Source organism: Chlamydomonas reinhardtii, chromosome 9, assembly GCF_000002595.2.
Source record: "Chlamydomonas reinhardtii strain CC-503 cw92 mt+ chromosome 9, whole genome shotgun sequence".
Classification (NCBI taxonomy): domain Eukaryota; kingdom Viridiplantae; phylum Chlorophyta; class Chlorophyceae; order Chlamydomonadales; family Chlamydomonadaceae; genus Chlamydomonas; species Chlamydomonas reinhardtii.
In genome coordinates, this window is record NC_057012.1 from 2385527 (window position 1) to 2406349 (window position 20823).

At 63.5% G+C, this 20823-nt stretch overlaps 3 protein-coding genes across 3 annotated transcripts; 2 read left to right on the forward strand and 1 right to left on the reverse strand.

The window, feature by feature from the left end:
- The first annotated feature begins 4585 nt into the window (after positions 1-4585).
- Positions 4586-11012, forward strand: CHLRE_09g391753v5 (uncharacterized protein). Its single transcript, XM_043065608.1, has 3 exons — positions 4586-5067; positions 5174-5252; positions 5426-11012. Exons 1-3 carry the CDS (start codon positions 4945-4947, stop codon positions 8236-8238), a joined length of 3015 nt encoding a protein of 1004 aa, XP_042920979.1. The 5' UTR covers positions 4586-4944; the 3' UTR covers positions 8239-11012.
- A 363-nt stretch (positions 11013-11375) lies between these two features.
- CHLRE_09g391700v5 (uncharacterized protein) lies at positions 11376-16576 on the forward strand. The gene is made up of 6 exons (XM_043065606.1): positions 11376-11616; positions 11778-12503; positions 12706-12795; positions 13092-13793; positions 14004-14296; positions 14457-16576. The coding sequence occupies exons 2-6, from the start codon at positions 11925-11927 to the stop codon at positions 14797-14799; spliced, it is 2007 nt and encodes a 668-aa protein (XP_042920980.1). The 5' UTR covers positions 11376-11616; positions 11778-11924; the 3' UTR covers positions 14800-16576.
- A 427-nt stretch (positions 16577-17003) lies between these two features.
- CHLRE_09g391650v5 (uncharacterized protein) lies at positions 17004-20775 on the reverse strand. The gene is made up of 6 exons (XM_001694402.2): positions 20420-20775; positions 19755-20187; positions 18963-19565; positions 18638-18778; positions 18177-18438; positions 17004-18012 (listed from the first exon to the last, which is right to left on the reverse strand). The coding sequence occupies exons 1-6, from the start codon at positions 20629-20631 to the stop codon at positions 17723-17725; spliced, it is 1941 nt and encodes a 646-aa protein (XP_001694454.1). The 5' UTR covers positions 20632-20775; the 3' UTR covers positions 17004-17722.
- Positions 20776-20823: the final 48 nt, after the last annotated feature.

Below are 20823 nucleotides of genomic sequence, written 5' to 3' on the forward strand. Positions count from 1 at the left end.
CCGAAGACATTTGCCCGCTGTACACGAGCGAACGGGTGCTGCTCGATCGGAACGCGGGGTGCTGCCCCCCAAGTCGCGCGTGCGGGTGCTGCCCGAGACTCGGCCTCTGTCTTGGGTTCTGCCCTCGTACGTACGACGGGTGCCGCCTTGTTCGAATGCGTGGCGCCGAAGACCGCGTGCGGGTGCTGCCTGAGAACCGGTCAGATGGGTTCTGCCCAAGTGTAATTCCCGCTAGGCGCGAACGACGGGTACTGCCCTGTCCGAATGGGGTGGTGCCACCGCCTCGGCCTGCAAGGGAAAGGGGGAGGTGGCAGAACGTGCCGTCAGTTGTGTGCGTGGGCTGGAAGGGGGCGCGGCCCGGCGACCGCATTGCCGAAGACATTGCCCGCTGGGAACGAGCGAACGGGTGCAGCCCAATCGGTAAGCGGGGTGCTGCCCCAAGTCGCGCGTGCGGGTGCTGCCCGAGACGGGCCTGCATCTTGGGTTCTGCCCATGTGCGTACGACGATGCGGAAGCGCCGAAGAACGCGTGCGGGTGCTGCCCGAGAACCGGTCAGATGGGTTCTGCCCAAGGGACCTGCCTGCTAGGCGCGAACTAGGGTACTGCCCTGTCGTAATGCGGGTACTGCCCTGTCGTAATGCGGGTACTGCCCTGTCGAAAGCGTGCGGGTGCTGCCCGGCTTACCGCAGTTGCTAGACGCTGGGTTCTGCCCAGATCAGCGCGGGTTCTGCCCGGCTTACCGCAAGCGCTTCATCTTCTCCAGTCGCGGCGCCAGCGCAGGAGGCGTCGGCCGCGTCGGCTGAGTGGAACCCGGCGCGTACGTTGCGGCCTCTGCGGGGGTTCAAGGGGCGTCAAGGGGCGTCAAAAGGCGCCTAGGCTCTAGCGGCCGCCGGAGGTCAATCTGGACATGTAAGAAATGGGCTTCAGCGCGCCGGCTGGGGCCCTCTGAGGCTGTTTGCAACACGTTCGCGCGCAAGCACCATCGCAGCTGCGCCCGGCTCCTCGGCTCCCTTCCTAGCGCCTCTCCCTTGCGCCTGTGCGCGCCGACCAATCGATGCTGACAAATGACTGCTCATGTGTTTCAGGATCTCCCTTTCCCGCCAGAGGCTATAGTTTTCTGGCGATGCCGATTACCCCTGTACCCAAGGACACCGCTTCAGCGGCTCTCCTCGCTGACGCTCTCTTATGGCAAAACCTAGGGCGCCTCCTAAACCGCTCCTAGCGCTAAACCTGACGTGTTCGCGACAGAGCGCTTTTGAGAGCAATTAGGTTATGCAGGTGCCTGCTATGTTCAAACTCAAGCGCAGTGTAAAGCGTAGTGTAATGACAATAAGCTTAAGCTTCAGCTATTGACAGGGGATGCCTTCTGGGCATTTCCCACCGTACTGCCCATTGCCGAGCATTCCAGTCTCCTTGACTGCTGTGGCCAGCTGTGGCCGTGGAGGGCCGGCTGTGCCCACGAAATACCGCATGAAAGGAAATATGAGAAAGAGCGCTAGCTGTTGGCCAGTCTTGTTGGCGCCCGTACGCGATGAGATGTAAGTAGCGCACGCAAGACGATTTTCTCTCTAAGGATGGCTGGGTCTGAGTCCACACCAAGTAGTGAGTCCAGCCAGATGAGCAGTGCGAATCTGGAGCAGGAAGCGGAATGGTGAACGAAGGACCCCGAGCGAAAATGCGGCGGCGGCTGGCACGCGCTTCGGGCTCGGTGTGTTGAGTGCGCGGGAACGTGCGGCTGAACGACAATGGAAAGGTAGTACGTGCAAGCGCTCGCGCCCGCGTGCCAACAAACTCTTTGTATATTCTACCGTACGTGCGTGCCGTATATGCCCTTGCCCGTACAAAGTACAGTACTGTAGACGTGCTCGCTGCCTTCTGATTTCATCACGCTTGCGAATGGGAATGGGCATTCATGTGCGAGGTAGTGGGGACGGGGTGGGGTTTGGCCGGCTGCGGGTGAGATGGAGCTAACAGACAAAAGATGGAGGGATGGGATTGCTGACGCCTTTAGCTGCTCTGTCACTGCGCTGCTGTGCTGCTGTGCTACTGTGCTGCTGTGCGGGGCTGGCTTAGTTGGGTGTTGCGCAGGTTGGGTGGTGCTGGTAAACCCAATGAGTGAGTTAAGACAGGTGGACCTGCACCTCCGCACGTGCTCGCTGTTGGGCAAGTGCCAGGTGTGGTTGGGTAGCGCAAGGAGAGCAAACACGCACGCACTTGAGTACCGCATGGGAATGCCAGTGAAACGAGCTTTTGTTGACAGCATTTATGCGTGTGCGTCCCGCAACCCGTGCCCTCTCGCGGCTGGTGTGTTTTGGATGCGGCTGGCTAACGGGTAGGGGTGCGTGCGTTGCACTGCTAACTGACTGCTGCGCGCGCCTGACGCAGGGCCGTGTGTGCATGGCGTTTGCCGCGACTGCGGCAGTGTGCCCGTGTCTGTGTATGTTGTTGTAAGCCTGGCGTCACGTGGGCGCGGGTGTGCGTGTCGGCACGTGTATTGGCGCGCTTGCTGCTGCTGTTTGGAGACGGGCATGCAGCAGGGTTCTCATCTCAGAGAGAGGAGTGGTAGGTGGCGTCGCTGTTGAAGGTGGTGTAGGTGATGAGGGTGGGTGCTTACGTGTGTCTGTGGAGGCGTGACGGCTGCGGCCGGTGGGGCCACCACTATCATGTGATTGGCATGTGTGTGTGTGTGTGTGTGTGTGTGTGTGTGTGTGTGTGTGTGTGTGTGTGTGTGTGTGTGTGTGTGTGTGTGTGTTTTGAGAAAACAACAAAACGAAGCCCGCCTGTGTGTGTGTGTGTTTGTTTGTTTGTATGCATGTGTGCGTGTTGGGTACGTACGGTATACACATGTGCAATGCATGGCGCGGATCGGGGCGGCGCAGTGGCGCGGCGCTGCTTCCAGCAGGGCAACGAGGAAGACATCATGGGTAGGCGTGTGCCGCGAGACTGGTTCTTGGAGGTTATGACATCACGGGACGATGTACGACAATCTACTGTATGTACGACAATCTACCATATGCATGACAAGGTAATGTACAACACGATGGGCACTGGCTGTTTGACGGCATGCTGTCTGTTGTCATGATGGGCATTGGCTTACTTGGGGGAGCTAGATGTTGAGAGTATGTCACGTGTTTCCAGAGGCAATGCTACGGTTCCTAAAGCAGTGCGCACCAATAGAACCCTGGCGCATGAAACCGCGCCGCACCGCGGGGCGTGCATTTGCGCTCTCCTGCGGGTGGCAGGCTGCCTAACCCCCAGTGTGGTTACGTTGGTTTTGGGTGAATGGGTGTAGTCTTGTGGCAGGAAAAGCCCAACCGGGCAGCTTCCTAGTGCCTGCATCAATGATGTTAGTACAACACGGCAAAGGGCGGGATGTTGAAATGTTGAATCAGTATCCGCCAGATTGGCGTGTTCACTGCTGCTGCGACTGCCGAGTGGCCGCGCGTTGCTTTGGATTTTTCAGGGGCGGGCAAGCGGTAAGCACACCTCAAGACCAGGGGACCCCTGCTCAAGACTCCTCCAGAGGCGGATGAAGCTTATAGGGGTCCACATGGACTGCGGGAATGTGGGCGTGTGGAGATCGGAGACGAAGGCAAGCTGAGGCAAGTGAGCTGTGCTGGGGCCAGGCGTGTATCATTTGTAAGGCCGTTGGGGCACGTGTTTTGTGCTGAGGGATGCCACGCAGGGCCACGCCCGGTTCCCGGGGCTTAGCGCTGAGCGGGACGAGCTCCAATTGGCGCTCAGCGTGGCGGCCCTGTGCAGGTACTTTTAGACGCCTCAGCAGGGGGGGGGAAGGGTGCGATGGGACAGTGGTAAGGCAAGTTGGTAAAGTCCCGTAGGGTGCAGCTGATTCCCAGAACCCAACAAATGGCACACAATTGGCAGCGGCAGGGCAGGAGTGCGCGGCTGGTCGAACGCCGGAGTTACTGTACCGACGAGTTGCTGGCTGGCTGAAGTTTGCTGACGCGCATTCCTCACGCTCCGGGCGCCCGGCCAGGCGATAGCACCACACAGACACACCGCAACGCCACACTCGCGAGGCAGCGCCGCATCGCACCTGCAAGAAGGTGACCAGCGTCCACGGATGAGCACTAGAGGCAGCCGCAGAAAATGCAAACGGAATGCAGCAAAGCAATGGCCGGGCGACAGTGTGGCAAGCAGGGGCACAGACAGGGCGAGGCAAGGCAGAAGAGGGCGCCCGAATGTACGGATAAGTGGCGGGCGAGTCGAATGCAATTGCGAGACAAACACAACCGGAGTGTGAGGCGGCGCCGCGGGTTGGAATAGGGGCGGGGGGTAGGATAGGCCAATGTCCCAAAACCTGCAAAAAAGCAACGGCACGCAGGGGCAAGTGCTTGCAAGTGCATTGTGCCGTCTTGTGCGTGAGCAGATGTAGGTTTATTTGCGTACAGGTTGTGGGTGCCGGTATGGGTTTGGTCATTGCCGGGTGAATGCAAGATGTCGTGCGGGGTGAGAAGGGGCTCTGGGGCTCGGGGAGGGCCAGGACGAACTCGTCGTGACACAGTCGTGGGGCGGTTTGCTTGCAGTCAGTTCTAGTCCTGGCCATTTCAATAATACTAAGCAACTTTATATCCCATTTTACTGGTTGCATGCGTTCGACTGCGAGGTGTCAGCCTGGGCCGCTGACGTTTACCTAACAGGACTTCCGATTGTGACTTCCCGATGATGCGCTCCACTGCAGGTGCGCGGCACCCTCTCCTCGTGGCCCCCGGGAATGCTTATATATGTTATAGCGTGACTGTAGTTAACATACGGCGTTATTCGGGCCTCGAGAGCCTCCAGCGACTTGATACCCTTCCAGCGTAATTGGTTCGCGGCGTGAAACCTGAGGGTTACCGAGCTTAAGGAGCTTCTCTGTGGGTAGTTTAAGGATTAAACATGCACGAACGCAGTTAAACGCCTGGTATTGCGACTGCTGGCGACATGGATGCGCCCAATTCACCGCTGCCGGTGCACGAGCTGCTCAAGCTTGCAGCCACCGCAAATGTGCAGTCACAGGACATTGTGCGTGACATGGAGCAGCATCTTCGGTCCATGGCGGAGCAGGTGGGCCAGTGCCGAACCCGAGGCTTGCGGCAAAACCAGGCGCAGTTGACGCGCCGAAACCGGCGCTATTACCACAACCCCATAACCTAATGCTACGTTGCTGCAGGCTGAATCGACTCGCTTCATTCTCGAGGCGGCTCTGAAGCTGCGGGGCGGCGACCGGAAGCTGAAGCGACCTTCAACAGGCGAGTTGGACGTGCCGCGCTCGCTGCCGCACAGAGTTCCGACTGGGCTCCCGAGACTTGTCCCCTCCTTCCGCCTTCAACCCTGCGTTCCGCTCCTATACCACTATCCATTAAACCCACGCCCGTCCCTTGCCTGGCCCGGCGTGCTGTCGCCCTGTCGCTCCCACCCGCAGAGCCCCCCTCGCGCTCGCTGTCGGCGCCGCTAGAGGGCACTGCCGCCGCTGCCGCCTCGCCGCCCCAGCCGCCGTGCTGGCCGTCCACCAGCGCCGACACCCGTCCCGACTGCGCTACCCCCCATGACGACCTCTACCTCGATCACGACCCAGATCACGACATGGACCTTGATGGTCCCGATGGCCACGACGCCGGCGGAGTGACCGATGAGGCCGAGGGCGAGGTCAAGGTCGAGCAGGTGGTGATGGAGCGGGAGCTGGGGATCGCAATCAAGCGGCTTCGGCATTACGATGCGGCTGTCACGGCGGCGGCGGCGGCGGCGGCTGTGGACCCGGCGGCCCTCGCCGGCGCCGCCGCCTCCTCGCCCCTGTGCGCCTCCTCCCCCGCCTTCGCCTCCTCCGCCTGCGGCACCGGCACCGCCGCCACCGCCACGGGGCATACGGGCAACACCGGGCGTACGGGGCATACAAGCTACACCAGCAGCAGCAGCGGCTGCTGGCCGCATCACGGCGGCACCCACAGCACCAACAGCTCCGCTACCGGCATGGGCAACACCACCACCTCCCTGACCCACAACCCCAAACCCAACCACCTCAACCACCCCAACCAGCCAAGCCACCCCCTCTATAACTCGTGCTCCACCGCTCGCGCCCCCGCGAGCCATCATTGCGGCGGCAGCACGCCGACGGCCAGGGGCTTCCCCGCCTCGCTGCCGCCCTCACCGTGCCTGCACGCCGCCTCGTCGCCGCTGCCCACCACAGCAGACACGCCCGCAGCGACTGCGCCGCCGCCGCTGCCGGCGGCTCCCTCCGGCACCGGCTGTAACGGTGGGCTGCTGTCGCCCCCGCAGCCGCCGCAGCCGCAGCCGCTCAGCCGCAACATGGGGGCAGCCGCAGCTGCTGCAATCGGGTGCGGTGTGACGCCAGCGTCGGCGGGGCCTCTGGTCAGCCCTTTCAGCTGCCCCCCGCCGCTGCCATCAACACAGCAGCCCCAGCCCCCGGCCCAGCCCCAGGCCCAGTCACAGGCCCAGCCGCAGCGTCATGAGCTTCTGCAACACCTGGTGGGTAGGGTGCAGGTCGCGCCAGTGACCCGCACCTTCTCCGCCGCCACCGCCGCCGCCGCTGCTGCCACGTCGCCGCCGCTGCAGGGCTCCCAGCAAGAGCCGGCGGCGGCGGCTGCCGCACTGCTCCATCATGGCGCAGCGGCGACGACGGCGGCCGCCCACGCCCGGTCCATCTCAGATTGCAGTAGCAGCCACGGCCTCCAGGGCTCTGCCGCGCCCGCTGCTGCTACAGCCATGCGCCGGTCACCTGCCACACCCGCTGCGCCTGTGCAACTGTTTGGCTCCGCAGCGGCTGGCGGCGGCGCCGCCGCCGCTGCCGCTACGCACCAGCAGCAGCACCAGCAGCAGCAGCTGCAGCAGCTGGGCGCTGTGGCCTGGCGGCCCCGCGGCGCCAGCGAGGGCGGCTTCCGCGCGCAGCAGCTGGCGGCGGCAGGGCTGCAGCAACAGCACTACAGGATGGCGCAGCAGCCGCTACAGCCGCTGCAGCCGCTACAGCCATTGCAGCCGACGGAGCGGCTGGGCACCTCGCTGGTGGACCAGCACCAGCAGCTGTGTGAGGAGTTCAGGCAGCAGCAGGAGCGGCTGCGGCAGGCGCAGCAGCATCACGAGGAGCTGGCGCGGCGGCAGCTGCAGGAGATGAAGACCGGAGCGTCGGCGGCGGCGGCGCAGCCGCCAGCGGCGGCGGCAGCCACTGCACTGCTGCTCCAGACGGCGTCGTCGGCTCCCGCGATAGTGCCAGTGGCCGCCGCGCTGCAGCCCATCCCGGTCGTCCTGGCACCGGTGGTTGCGAGGAGCGCATCGCTGGCCACGGCAGCGGGGCCCCTTGCTGGCAGCGCCTTCACCACCGCCGCTGCAGCCGCCGCTACCGTGCCTGTGCTGGGCGCCTCAACGTGCGAAGCAGCCCCTACGCTCAGGCAGCGGCAGCAGCAGCATAGGCAGCTACCGCCGCGCACGGCGTCGAGCCACGGCGGCGTGCGCATCCTCCGCATTCCCCAAGCGGCAGTGGTGGCGGCCGGCGGCGGTGGCGCGATGCAAGCAGCGCTGTGCGCCCCTGCGCCCGGGCCTGCTGCTGACAGCGCCACGGGCGTTGGCATCGGCCAGCCCTGCATCGGTGGCGCAACCGCGGCGCCGCTGCATGGATTTCAGGCGCTGTTGCAAGCCGGCGGCGGTGAAGCCGGCGGCATGCCCTTCAGCTGCAGCAGGTACAACAGCGGCGGCGGCGGCAACGGCAGCGGTTTCCTTCTCCTGCCGCGGGATGCCGTGTTGCCGCCGCTGGGTCCGCAGGGTGAGCCGCGCCCGTCGCACATGCCTCTGCAGCAGCAGCAGCAGCAGCAGCCGGTGCAGGTGATTCCGCTGGTGCCGGTGCCGCCGTCGCTGCGCCCTACGTCCATGCAGCCGGGCTTCCAGCAACCTGTCAGCGGCGGTAGCGGCGGTGGCTTCCCGCCGTCTGGCTTCCCAGCGCCGGCTGCGTCGTCCAGGCCGCTGTCGGCTCCCCTGTACGTGTCATCGGCATCGGCGCCAGGCCCCGCCCAGCCGCAGCAGCTGCAGCAGGTGCCCCCAGCCTCATGCATATCCGCGCCGCTGCCGCTGGCGGGTCGCCCTGCCTCTAGTGCTTCCGCTGCCGCCGCCGGTGCTGCGGGTACAGGGGCTGGTGGTGCGGGCGCGGCCGACTGCGGGCTGCCTCTTTGGCCGGCGGGTCACGACGAGGACGACTGGGACCAACTGCTGGAGCGTGTGGGCGCCATGTAGCAGCGTGGCGTGATCGAATCGGAATCCAACCCGGAAAGGCAATGCTCAGTCTACGCTCATGTCAGCGGTGATGTCGGCGATGAAATATACGCCCGGGCGCGGGGGGCGCCCAGAAGGATTTGATCAACTCGCAAGTTCGAAGTGCTGATCGGGAGAAAGGTATATGTCGGGACAGGCTTATCGCGGGATGGCCGGTGGCGCTGCGGCCGACGCGGCGCCATCAGATGTCGTTTGGAGGTCATAATTGTGAACCTGCATGCGTCATGCATGCACGGCTTCAGCGATCAACTTCTGCATTATACCTAGTATTTACATAAACGAAGCAGGCTGGCCGGCTATCTTCGGTGTGGGTGTCACGCACACAGACATGGACGCACGCAAATACGCATGTGTGCGTTTCCCCCGGAAGACATGTAGACAAACATAGCGCTCGAATCGATAGTTGCAACGTTATTTGTTGTGTTATGTCAACGTGTTCCTGCTCTAGTAAGCAGGTATTTGCTGTAGGCGGCATAGCGCGGTGTTGTCACGCGCATGCGTATGGGGGGCAGGGAGGTCAGAGGTTGACTTGGTACTCTCCCATCGTGTCGTGTTGTGTCGGTGCGTTTGAATCTTGGAGTATGTCTTGCGATAGGGTTTGCCGTACCGTGCGCACAGAGCGCACAGCAGTGGGTGGGCGCTTATAAACAATCGCTTCGCCGACTGACTCAAAAGATGCCCCCGATCTTTATCATAACGAATACAGTCCGTTTAGCTGTTTGTTTCTCGGCCTGGACATTCTCAGGCTTTCGCATTGTGTGCGTTCCGTTGTATGATGTTGGAGATGGCTGGCACGTTGCCAGGGGGTGGCCGCGCGGCCTGCCCCATAGCGCCCATTCCTCACCGGATCTCACTGCATACCAGAGAAGCCGGGCGTGTGTGTCTTTATCCAGCAACTGCATAGATTGGCGTTCGGGCGTTCCGGCGGGCGTTCCGGCGGGAATTGCAGGAGTCGCATGTGCATGAGCTGCAAGGGACTAATCGGCGTGGGCTGACGTTGACTGGGACGACGGTGGATTGCAGGCTGACGGAAACGGAACTGCGAGTGGCGGGTGCTTGGGGTGGTGGCCGGGGCTTTTTTTGCGGGAGGAGAACGCGGCCTGCGGCAGCCCATCCGAGTAGGTGGCAGGTATGGCAGGCAGGGAGGCTGTGTGCTGTAGGGACTGCGGGGATGTGACAGCGACCTATGGCAGGAGGGGCTACAAATCTGTTCATGAGTACGGTACAGCGCGTGGATACAGCGGTTTAGCCGCTCAATACCACCACCCCGAATGTGGACCGTTTACTTGGGTGGACAGCGCGTCCGAACCAACTGAAAGGGCTGCGCGCAGGGATACCCAACAATATTAATCGGACCCGGCTGAGTTCAGTACGTCATATGCATATGCATAATCCATCCCTCTATTTAGCAATGACTTTCGTGCGGCGCGTGCGCGGTGTTGCGCGTGAGGGGTATGTGGAGGCGTGATGTGGGCGAAGAAGCAGTGGCGAAGAGACGTTTTGGGTTTTACGGTTGCTCGGGCTCCGACGGTGGCGCCTATTGGTTCGTGGGGTGGTAGAATACATCCCGCGTTGCGCCACACACTAAGCCGTGTGATCCGGCATACCGCATGCACTTGATAATACCCAGCAATGTTTTAGATATTGCTTGTGGGGTTTGCTTTGCTTGTGGTGGGACATTGTCAGGGTTTAGACACATACGCTGTACGGTTCCCTGGCGCCCTACCGTCCGCTGCTGCGGGTGGCACGTGGCATGTGCAGCAGGGCCGGCTGGGGGCCTGGGGGTTGCCACAGCTCTAGGGAGAAGGGGGGTTGCGGAGATGAGGTGGGGTGCCTGGATTACGTCGATATGCCGGTACAGGCATGGAGCGCAGGCAACGCAGCCTGTCTCACCTCGTCTCGCGCCTGCCATGGCCGGATGCGTGGTGTTTGGCGCTTGGTGCATTTGCTGTGTGGGCCCTGCGTTGGCTCACTGAATGCACGGGCTGCTAATAGTATCGCGGGCAATGTTGCCGGTCGATCCATGTTACCTTTCCAATGACCTCCATCAAGGAGAGTGGGCTGGGTGGCGAACGAGCATGCGCCGGATCTAAGACGCGGGATGCATAGTACGCGGGCGGGGATTTGGGATTTCGGGAGCGTGCCCGCTGCGTTGCGGCAGCAGAGTACGCTATGCATGCCACTCATGTGGTTGGGGTGTGCGAAGAATGCATGGAAGCGCCATTGGATTTTAGTTCCAAGGCAGAAAGTTTACATTGAACATTATACGGCGTACGGTGTGTCGCGATTCGTCGCCCGAGGGGGGCGTGGTCGCAGCGTCAGGCGCGACTACTGTCGTGTCCTCGGTGTGACCAGTTAGGCATACGTATGGGCTTGACTGCTGACGCGCGTCCTCTTTTTTGTTTTTTGTGAGGGGGGGACTGACTGGCTGGGAAGGCCGCGCGCCGATACACACTGACGCACTCACGCGCATCACGGCTTCTGCCTGCTGCCAACGCGGCACGGTGCCACGATGCGCGGAGGCGGAGTGGGAGGCGCACAGTGTTTTGAAGCAGTTGAGGAGCCGTAAAGAACAAGTACGTTGAAGTGCCGCTGAGCCGAGGGCGGGGATGTGAAAGGGATTGTGGAAAATGGCGCCAGGTGGCTGTGTGGCAAGATTGGCAACGGCCCACCCGGGCCGAAAGGGATCAGGGATTCTGCAGTGCTTTTGATTGTAACATCTATTGTGAAGGATAAAATACTGTAGTTGCGTCTGCAGAACTGGCGCGCAGCGACCCTGGTGTCCGAGCCCCCCGTGCTTGGGTTCGGCACGCACGCATCTCCCTGAGTCTCTCCACCCAGTCCGGTCCCCCACACGGCGTAGGGGTCTGAACTCCACCAACTCCTTGCACACCCCAAGGGCGGGACTTACGCCCCCCTGGCTACGCTTTACCCAGCGGCCACAAGCGTCAGAACGCTCCAACAAAGGCTCGAGTTAAAATCGTGGGGCCGCCGGACCGGACCGGTGGAAGTCCGGCACGCCGGGAGATGTCGCACCGGCCCACGCCCTGGGAGATAACCTGCAAACTGTCTTTCGGATATTGCGCTTCATTTGTAACCACTTGGAAGACACCCCGTGCATTGTACGTCGAAGGCGGGATGCAATTCCGACTCTTGCACTTGCAGTGCCAAATCTGTGCTTGCCTCCGTATAAAAGATTGAGCCAGTGCAAATTATTCAGAACAGCTAGGGAAGCCCCTGAAAAGCACAGCTACCAGCGTATCGAAGACAAGGGTTTCGCCCTTGCGGGACACACCGCAGCGCTGTTGCCCACGCAGCTGACCTGGACCAGCGCTCAAGGTAAGTCTATTATAGGTGTTGGTGTTAAAGCTGGCAGTGGGCGGGTACGCGCGGGTGCGCTTTGACGGAAAAAGGGCGGGTATGTTGCCTTTGCGCAGGCGTTGCGTTGACCTCTCTGCACGCCGCACCTGCCGCCGTGGGCTTGTTTCCTCACGATGCAGTTCTAGCCGCTGCCTGCTCCCGAGCGTTACTGAAACGCGGGGATCGTGCGACTTCCGCGACCGCTCGCACGACTTCGCGTTTGGCCGCGGACAACCTATCCAGCTCGCGTTATCATCAGTTTGAAGTAAATCTACGGCGAGGCTGCTATGCCGATGACAGCCGGCGTCACCCACAGCGCCGGAGTGCTGAGTCGGCCGAAGGCACAGGTCTCGGCGCAATGCAGGGCGCGCGCGCCGCGCTCTGCAGGCTGCGGGCCGCGGTTATGCCCTCGCAAGCATCGCCTTGCGCGGTTGGTAAGCGCAGCTTCTGGCGAGCCAGGCCCTAGCTCGGGCTCTGAGGCCATGCATGTCGCGGTCGAGACTGCGAGCAGCCCCCCGACCCCTTCAACGGCGCTGGTGACCCACCTCGCTGCGCTCCTGATGGGCCTGCGCGACCACGCCGCCTCCATCACTCAGCACCTGCACACCGCCACCTCCTCCTCGGCGCCAGCCACAGCAGCAGCACACGCCATGGGCGGGGCGGAGGGCGGGGCCGGCTCCGGCTTTTCCTTTGGCTTCCATCTGCCCGCCCCGCAGGGCTGGGGCGGCGGCCTGCGCCTGCCCGGCACCGGCGCCGGCGGCTCGCCACAAGGGCCCTCCATGCGGCAACTGCCGCTGGGCAAGCCGCCCGCGGTGCCGCCGTCGCTGTCGCCGCGCTCAACGGGGCCGCCCCACACGCAGCACCAGGTGGGAGGCCTGTCCAGTGACATACCGCATGCCGTACGCCTGCAGCTTCAGCCGCTACCGGCGGTACGGCACCCCTGCCTGCCTGCCTGCCTGCCTACCTGCCCCCCTGCCTGCCTGCTCACCGCGCCTGCCTGCTCTGCGAAACAGCAGTGACCCTACTCGCCACTGCTGCTCTGCTGCCGCTGCTCTCTGCTTCCAACAGCGCCGCGAGCTGCCTGAGGAGGAGCAGTGGGATGATGAGCACCTGTGGGCGCCCTCGCCGGCAGCGCTGTTCCTGCCCTGGGCCTACGGGGTGCGTGCGTGGTGGGGGCAAGGGAAGGGCAGCGGCCGGCAAGGATGGGTGGGTGGGCCATGGGGCTTCAAGGTGCGGTCTGGGGTCGTTTGGCGACGGTGGTACCTCGTGCGCCGCGTGTGTGGCGGCTTCAAGCGCAAAGGCCGCAATGCTGCGTCATTGGGCTGTTCCTCTCGTGTGCGCGCTCGGTTGCATGTTATCAGACGTTGGCCCGGTAGCACGCTTGCAGTCTGGCGACTGCGGTCCTCCCACTGAAGCCCCACTCCGCTCCGCACTACCCCGCCCCGTTCCTCCAGGACCACCCGCACAACGGCGAGCCCGCCGCGCCGCCCGCGACCTCCACCAGCAACAGCCACAGCACCTCCCCCGCCCTTTCCCGCGCCTCGCCGGCCGCCTTCCCCTCCGCCTCCGCCCCCCTCGTCCTGCCCTTCAGCCTGCTGCTGCCCCCGCGCCTGGCCTCGGTCCACGCCGCGCTCGGCGCGCACGTGGCCGGCCTCGCCATCGCCATGAACTCGGCGGCCTCGCTGCAGCAGCGCCTCGCACACGGCGCCGCCGCGCGCCTGGGTGCAGCGGCGGCCGCGGCCGAACGCGCGCGCCGGCGGCTGCCGCCGCCCGCCGACCTGCCGTCGCTGGTGCACCACAGCGCCACGGCCGCCGCCGCCGCGGCGGAGGAGGGCCTCGCGCTGGCGCTGTCGCACGCCGCGGCGTCGGCGTCCGCCGCCGCCGCCGGCCTGCCGGCGGCTGCTGCCGCCGTGACCGGCAGCGCCGCCGCCGCGGCGGCGGCGGGCGCGGTGACTGCGCCGCACCTGCACATGCTGCGCTCGTCCCGGCGGCGGCTGCGGGCGTCTGTGGTGCCGCTGCTGGACACGCTGCGTGGGCTGCGGCGCGGCTGCACCACGCACGTGCTGCTGCGCTTCATCCTGCACTCGGCGCTGCAGCCGGGGCTGAGGCGGCAGCTGCTCATGCGCCTGGACGTGGCGGCGCAGCGGGCGGCGCAGGTGGGAGGGGGGAGAGCAGGGGGATAGGAAAGGAGGGAGGGGAAAGGGGAGGAGGGCGGGAGGTGCAGGGGCGGAATTGGCGCAGGAACCAAACAGACCGCAAGGGCGTGAAGGGCTGTCGAACTGCAGTATCGGTGTCTCACGCATCCTCCTCACGCCCTCCTCCCGACCTCATGTTTACGTGTGCGCCGCATCCCTCGACCCCCGCAGCTGGCGCTTCTGCAGGAGCAGCACGAGGCCTGGGCCGCGCAGCAGCCGGCGCTGCTGCACCTGGGCACCAGCCGCCACCACCACCTGGGTCGTCACGGTCACCAGCAGGGCCACCAGCACAAGCAGCACAAGCAGCCCAATCACCCGCACCTGCCCACCAGCGCCGGGCCCGGCGGCCGCCCCACCACGGCGCCCGGCGGCGCGGTTGCTGGCCGCATGGCCGCTGGCAGTGGCGGCGGCGTTAGTGGCGGCGCCGCCGGCGCGCTGCCCGCGCCCGCGCCGCTTTCTGCCAGGTGCGTGCGTAGTGGTTCTTATTGCGGGGTTTCACAGAGCCACCATGGCGCTTTTCACGCACTTCCTCTTCCTGCCACAGCTCTCAATGCCACCAAGCCAGCTCTCAAGGGTAGGGGCGTTTCTCTTAACACACACACCGCCCACGTGTTACGCACGCAGGTGGTACCGCTCCGTGTTTGCGGCGGAGATGCGCGCCTGTGTGCGCCAGCTGGAGCTGGGCGGCTGCGGCGACGGCGTCAGTGCCAGCGCCACCAGCCCTCCCTCCGCCCTCCCCGCCACCCCGTCCGCTGCGCCCAGCGCCAAGCGCACCGCCTCCTCCGGGGGCCTGACAGCTGCGGGCGCAGCTGCCGCGGGGGCGGCGGGCGCTGAGGTGTTTGCGGGCTACCGGGACGACGCCACCGCGGCTGTGGGCGAGCCGCCTGGCGCCTTTGACCTGCGTGACCTGTACCGCCTCATCCGCGTGCTGGAGGTGGCGGCGGAGGACCTGGAGGCGTACGAGTGAAGGGGGCGGGCGGGGGCTGAGGCGCAGGCGCGGGGTGGGGTGGAGGTGGAGACCGCACCCGTGGTGGTGGAGGTGGGCGTGGGGCCTGGAAGGAGGGAGGGAGGGAGGGAGGGAGGCGCAAGGCGAGGCCATGAGGGCGCAAGGCGAGGCCGGGGGTGGCGGGGTAGGGGCGCTGCAGAGGGCCGCCGCGGCCGCTGCTGAGGGCGGCGGCGGAGCAGCAGGCCTGGCGTGTGTGGGTTGCTGCCTGGATGGTCGGAGCATCCGGAAGGTGGGGAGGGCAAACAACAGCTTATCGTTGGTTTTTTTTGCACTGTAGTCTTTTGTACGTTAGTGCGATGTACGGTAGCGGTGAGTGGATAGTGGCTGAGGGAGGGAAGGTACGAGCACTTGGTCTGACCTGGTGCTGCCCTTTCCTGTGGTGGTCCACGTCCACGCATCATGGCAGTGTGGTGAAGAGTGTTAAGCACCAGTTTCAGAACGGTGCGTGTCGTGGATGTGATGCTTCGAGCTCGTATGGGCCTCAAGCACACAGCTGTCTCAGCGGGCGTGGTTGTATGATAGGAGTCGTCTTCACCAAACGGGTGTACCAATATCGGCCGTTGGGTTGTTTGTTTGGGTCTTTAGTTCGTCAGCCAAGGCCGGCGCTGCCGCGGCTAGTAAGCTGGCTCGGCAGCTCAACTATAGGTCTTTGTTGTAGCATGCTGCCAGCCTGTGCGCATTTGATGATTCCGGCTAAATGGTCTGTGGTGGCCGGTGACGCTTAGCTTGGATGTGACTGCGCCGTTGTTTGTGGCGGCTGCCTTTGTAGCACCTGAGGTGATGGAAATTTGTTTGTTGCATGGTGTCAATTGGCCTTTGCGAACGTGAGAAAATAATGCTCAGTACAACAATTATTCGGTTTGGCAAGACATGTCGAATGGGTGGATGCAGCGCGCGGGAATGGTGGTGCGCGCTTGGTTTGAGAGGGCCCCCGGGCGTCATACACACACATACACATCACCAGCATACTTATTCTTTTACAGCAGTGGCCCGGGGCCGCAACGTGTTGTGGGCCGGTGCGCAAGTTGACAACAACAAAAACACTGCACACATGACGCCGCGGGCGGGTTGTACGCAAGCTGTCGATACAGTACGTTTGATTTGTGGAGGAGGCAGGCTGAGCAGTTGGGCCGCTACAAAAAGAAGTGTGCCGGCGGTGCATTGTCCGGGCGAGGCGCACGCAAAGCATGGACGAAGGGTGCCTGGAGGATGCGTGCTCTGCAGCAGTGCTGGCCGCTGTCACTGGCGGTGGTGGGGCGGTGTGGCAGCGAGGATCAGGAGAGGAGCATGGGCGCAGATGCGTGTGGCGCATCCGGTGGTCTGGTGTGAGACGGCAAGGGAGGAGGGCTGACCTTGCATGGGTTGGGTGTGTGAGAAGAAAGCCCTGTAGACGATTCCAAAGCAGGAGATGTACGTGTGCGGCATGGCAACAAAGCGCGCGGGTCAGCGGCTGGCATGAGCGAGAGCTGAGGCTGGATGGGCTGGAAGAGGTAGAGGGCTCTGGATAGCGATGGACGACAAGAGTGTGCGGCTGGTGCGTGGTGCGTGTGCGGGTTGCAAGGCAGCTCGCGCAGCGGAGGCACACATGCGCGGTGAGAGCGCAAACGATAAGCAGTCCCCACTGGAAGAACAAAAGAGTGGCACGACAATCCTCGAGTGCTGAACTGCCTAGTTTGCGGAAGCACTGTTTGGGGGCGGAGCAGCGATGTACCAAAACTCATTGTAACATCATCCTATCTCGTGCGGGGTCGCGTTCAAAGGGCACCGTTGCAGTCTGCACTCGCTGCAGGTCCGGCAGAGCAGGAGCGCGTAAGGCCATCAGGGTGCTGCCTTGTACGGACTGCAGAGGCAGGCCCTGCGAGGCGCTCACCTGAGTCACGTGATCACGTCGACTGTTGTGGTCATGCGGGCTTTCACGGATCACCATATCGTGACAGGGGGGAACACTCAACGGGCACGGTGGACGGCTGAAAGCATCGGGAAGACACCGGCTACGTTGCGCCCGTCCACCCGGTCCGGGGCGGGAACGGAAACACGCGAGTGTGAGGCTGTGGATGTCACGCACTCACGCCCACGGCACTTGCCGCAGGCCACCGCTTCAACAAGAACTCAGCGCACATCTGCCGGCTACTGCTGCGGCTTTGCACCTGAGAGGGAGAGCCGCCTTTCTGGTCCCATTACAGGTTGCTTCACGTCACGCGGTCACACGACCTTCATCTCAGGTTTTTGTTGTCCTCAAAAGCGGAGACACCGGACACAAGCCCGTGAGCTACAGCCCACCTTCGCCAACGGACTGTCTCTGCCCAGAACGCATAGCGCTCGAGAGTACAAGAGAGTACAGCCTAGCGCATTGCATCAACACAACCCCGCACCGTGTGCACGACATCCGCCCTTTCAGCGGGACCGAAGCGTGTACAGTGACACGCCGGTCGAAGCGGTAGTGCTCACAATTGAATATCGTCAAACACAATGACACGCACCACTTCCACTTGGTCTGTGAGTGGTGTGGGCGTCATGAATGTTTATTACTACGCGCCTGCCTCTTTATTGTTTAGGCTGTCACCTCACATGTTCGCATGTCACACCACTTAGTGTACGCAGCACCTGGCGCTAAAATCCATGCGAAAAAGGGATTCTAATACCGCTTCATATCAGGTCTCAGATCCGTGACCGGTCTTGGACATACAACTTTATTATAAACGTACTACTCTCATGTAAGCCGTACAAATTGGTTGCATTGCTCATCTGTTCAACACGCTCTCAAAATGCGCTGCGAAGTCTTTTGCAAAGTGCATCACATCACACTGTCACCCTAGCACACGCCCGCCCCTAGCACACGCCCGCACCCTTCATCCGTTCCCGCCCCTGCCTCCTTCCGCGGCCTCTACTTGCACTCCATCATCATCTGCATGTCGGCCGCGGGGTCGGCCACGTTGGCGGGGATGAGGCCAAACCTGTCCACCAGCACGCCCACCGCCTCGGGCGTCAGGAAGGCGGGCAGGCGGGGCCCCAGGCGGATGTTGCGCACGCCCAGGTGCAGCAGCGTCAGCAGCACCGCCACGGCCTTCTGCTCAAACCAGGACAGGTCCAGCGACAGCGGCAGCGAGTTCACGTCCGTCTTGAACACCTTGGCCAGCTCAGTCGCCACCACCAGCGCGCTGTACGCGTCGTTGCCTGTGGTGGTGCACGGGAGGTGAGAAACCTTGAGAAAAAGACTGGAAGAGGACAGGTCGGCACGGCAAGGCCGAAGCACATGGGTCCGCCGCGAGCGTTCCCACAATGACACCATTCCTCCAACGTCCCACCCAAGCCACCATCACGAGCCCGGCAGCACTCACATTGGCCCATGTCCAGCAGACGCGGCAGGTCGGTGCCCGGCAGCGTGCCGAAGTCCTGGTCGAAGATGCGGAACTTGCCGCAGCCCAGGGTGAGCACCATGGTGTTGGTGGGCATGAACTGGTACAGCTTGCTGTAGTACTTGCGCTGCGGCTCCGAGCCGTCGCAGCCGCCCACCAGGAAGATGTGCTCCAGCCGCTTCTCCTGGATAGCCTGAATCACCTGGGGAGCCACGCTCAGCACGCTCTTGTGGCCAAAGCCCACCTGCGGATCACACACCGCACGCGTGGAGAAGGGGGAGCAGGTTTCAGGCCGACGAGTAAATAACAACTCGTGCCAACGCATACTTGGGTTGCAGGCCTCACCGTGCAAGCAGCATGACAACGCGGCTACACAAGCTGCCCTCACACATGGCTAGATAGACTAGGTCCCCAAGCAGCAGCCAGCCGACACGCACGCGCACCGTGACGTCGCGCTTCTTCTCCATCTTGGCGACGGACTCAGGCGTGAAGCCGGGCAGCTGCAGTGCGCGGTTGATGATGGGCGTGAAGTCCTTGTGCCCGGTGGCGTCGGGGCGAATGTGCGGCACGCCCGACAGGCCGGTCTGCAAGCAGGCGGGAGGTGCAGGCGGTGTGAGCGGGCGATACGGCGGTTGGATAAGGAAGAAAGGGCATCACGAGTGGGACGCAGCAACTTGCTTGCAAGACATGCACAACACAGGTTTGATGCCGGCTTTCGCTTCCCTCCCACCGCCCACTCGCCCCCTCTGCCCCTCTGCCCCCACCCACCTCGTTGATGGTGAAGATGTTGTCCTTGTAGGCAGTGAGCGGGTCCAGCACGCAGTTGGTGGTCACCGCCACGGCGCCGGGGAACGCCGCGAAGTCAATCTTTTGGCGGTACCAGGCGCCGCCAAAGTGGCCGACCAGGTGCGGGTACTTCTTCAGGCCGGGGTAGCCGTGCGCCGGCAGCATCTCGCCGTGCGTGTACACGTTGATGCCCTTGCCCGCCGTCTGCTCCAGCAGCATGTGCAGGTCGTGCATGTCGTGGCCGGTCACCAGGATGGCCTTGCCGGGCACGGGGTTGAGCGTGACGGGCGTGGGCACGGGGTGGCCGAAGGTGTCGGTGTGCGCGTTGCTCAGCATCTCCATCACCCTGAAGTTGGTGGCGCCGGCGCGGAAGCAGGCGTCCAGCACCTGACCCACATCGGCGGCGGCGGGCGAGCACAGGAAGTGCAGGTAGGCCTGCACGTCGGCGTACACGGCGGGGTCGGTGTGGCCCAGCGCCTCGGCGTGGTGGGCGTAGGCGCACAGCCCCTTGAGCCCGTACATCAGCAGCTCCTGCAGACCTGCCAGAGTCTCGCCCAGCACATGCTGGCGCTCCTTCACACCCGTCTGAGGGGTGGAGAGAGAGGGATGGGGATGGGTGGGGGGCGGAAGGTGGGCAGGCGTAATATGCAAGCGCGATGGAAGCTGGACTAGTCCAGAACGTTTGTTCAAAGCCCGAGGGCCCGCACCCATTCCACAAGCAAGTTAGTAGCCCTCCCCCAAACCCCACGCCCAAAGCCCCTCCCGCACCCTTACCTTGCTGGCCACCTCGAGCATGTCGCCCACGCCCGCCAGCGCCACGTGCGTGTCGCTGTTCCAGGCCAGCGGGTGCGGCATGGATCCAAACCAGGGCTGGTGGGCGGTCTCGGCGGCCGGCACCGCCACGCCCGCCGCGGCCATCTTGGCTGCCAGCTGCGCGTGAAGCTTGCGGCAGTCGGTCACAAACTCCAGGAAGCGGTCATCTGCGAAGTTGACGTTGGTGAGGGTGGAGAAGATGGCGCCGTTGATGAAGGTGTTGACGGCGGCGTCCTCGATCTTGGCGGGCGAGGTGCGGGCCACGTGCGCCAGGCTGCCCAGGCCCTTGACCGAGTAGATGAGCAGGTCCTGCAGCGCCGACACCTCGGGCGTCTTGCCGCACACCCCGATGTCGGTGCAGCCGGTGCCGCTCTTGGTCTGCTCGCACTGGTAGCTGCGCGCGAGGGCGTGGGGGAGGGGGGAGGGGCGGGGAGAGCGAGGCGAGTTAGGTTGGAATATACGTGGGGCGTCTTGAGACAGGCGCAAAGGCTGCTACACAGGATTTTGGTTGCTTTTGGCAACCAAGGTGCAGTAGCAGCGCATGAGTAGCCGCAACTGCGTCACTGCAACCTTGTTCCGGAACCTCCGCAACAGTCATGCATGTCGCCAGCAAACTTTTCTCTCACCACATCATGGCGCTCTCGGCGTCCAGCAGCTCCTTGCTTTTTTGGATGCGCTCATGCAGGGCATTCTTGTCGTGCAAGTTGTCGCAGCTGGCGGCCTTCTGGAATGCGAAGACGCGCATGACACCGACGCGGCGGCAACCTGCCCGCGCGGCCACCGCGGGAGCGGCAACCTTGCGGGAAGCGGCCGAAGACATGACAGGAGCGCGCAGCATGTTGGCGGAGGGGCTAGAAAGGGCACGCGAGTGCGTGTTGCGGTTCGCGACTGTTGCTCGAGCTGTAGTAAGACTCCTAGAAAGTATCGCGACTATGGTAGGGCTCAAGCTACTTGGTATGAAGTTCAGAAGTGACGGAACGGCTGCAGCTCGGGACTATTTACGGAACCAACCAGCGCCCCTTCGACCCCA

Bases quoted from the DNA above. Each gene is read 5' to 3' on its own strand.
- CHLRE_09g391650v5 (XM_001694402.2), bottom strand. From the start codon at position 20,631: ATGCTGCGCGCTCCTGTCATGTCTTCGGCCGCTTCCCGCAAGGTTGCC. The intron at 19,566-19,754 runs GTAAGGGTGCGG...TCCACCCCTCAG, and splicing joins TGCTCGAGGTGGCCAGCAAG to ACGGGTGTGAAGGAGCGCCA. The intron at 18,013-18,176 runs GTGAGTGCTGCC...GCACCACCACAG, and splicing joins TCTGCTGGACATGGGCCAAT to GCAACGACGCGTACAGCGCG.
- CHLRE_09g391753v5 (XM_043065608.1), top strand. From the start codon at position 4,945: ATGGATGCGCCCAATTCACCGCTGCCGGTGCACGAGCTGCTCAAGCTT. The intron at 5,068-5,173 runs GTGGGCCAGTGC...ACGTTGCTGCAG, and splicing joins TTCGGTCCATGGCGGAGCAG to GCTGAATCGACTCGCTTCAT. The intron at 5,253-5,425 runs GCGAGTTGGACG...TCCCACCCGCAG, and splicing joins GCTGAAGCGACCTTCAACAG to AGCCCCCCTCGCGCTCGCTG.
- CHLRE_09g391700v5 (XM_043065606.1), top strand. From the start codon at position 11,925: ATGCCGATGACAGCCGGCGTCACCCACAGCGCCGGAGTGCTGAGTCGG. The intron at 12,504-12,705 runs GTGGGAGGCCTG...TGCTTCCAACAG, and splicing joins CGCCCCACACGCAGCACCAG to CGCCGCGAGCTGCCTGAGGA. The intron at 13,794-14,003 runs GTGGGAGGGGGG...CGACCCCCGCAG, and splicing joins CGGCGCAGCGGGCGGCGCAG to CTGGCGCTTCTGCAGGAGCA.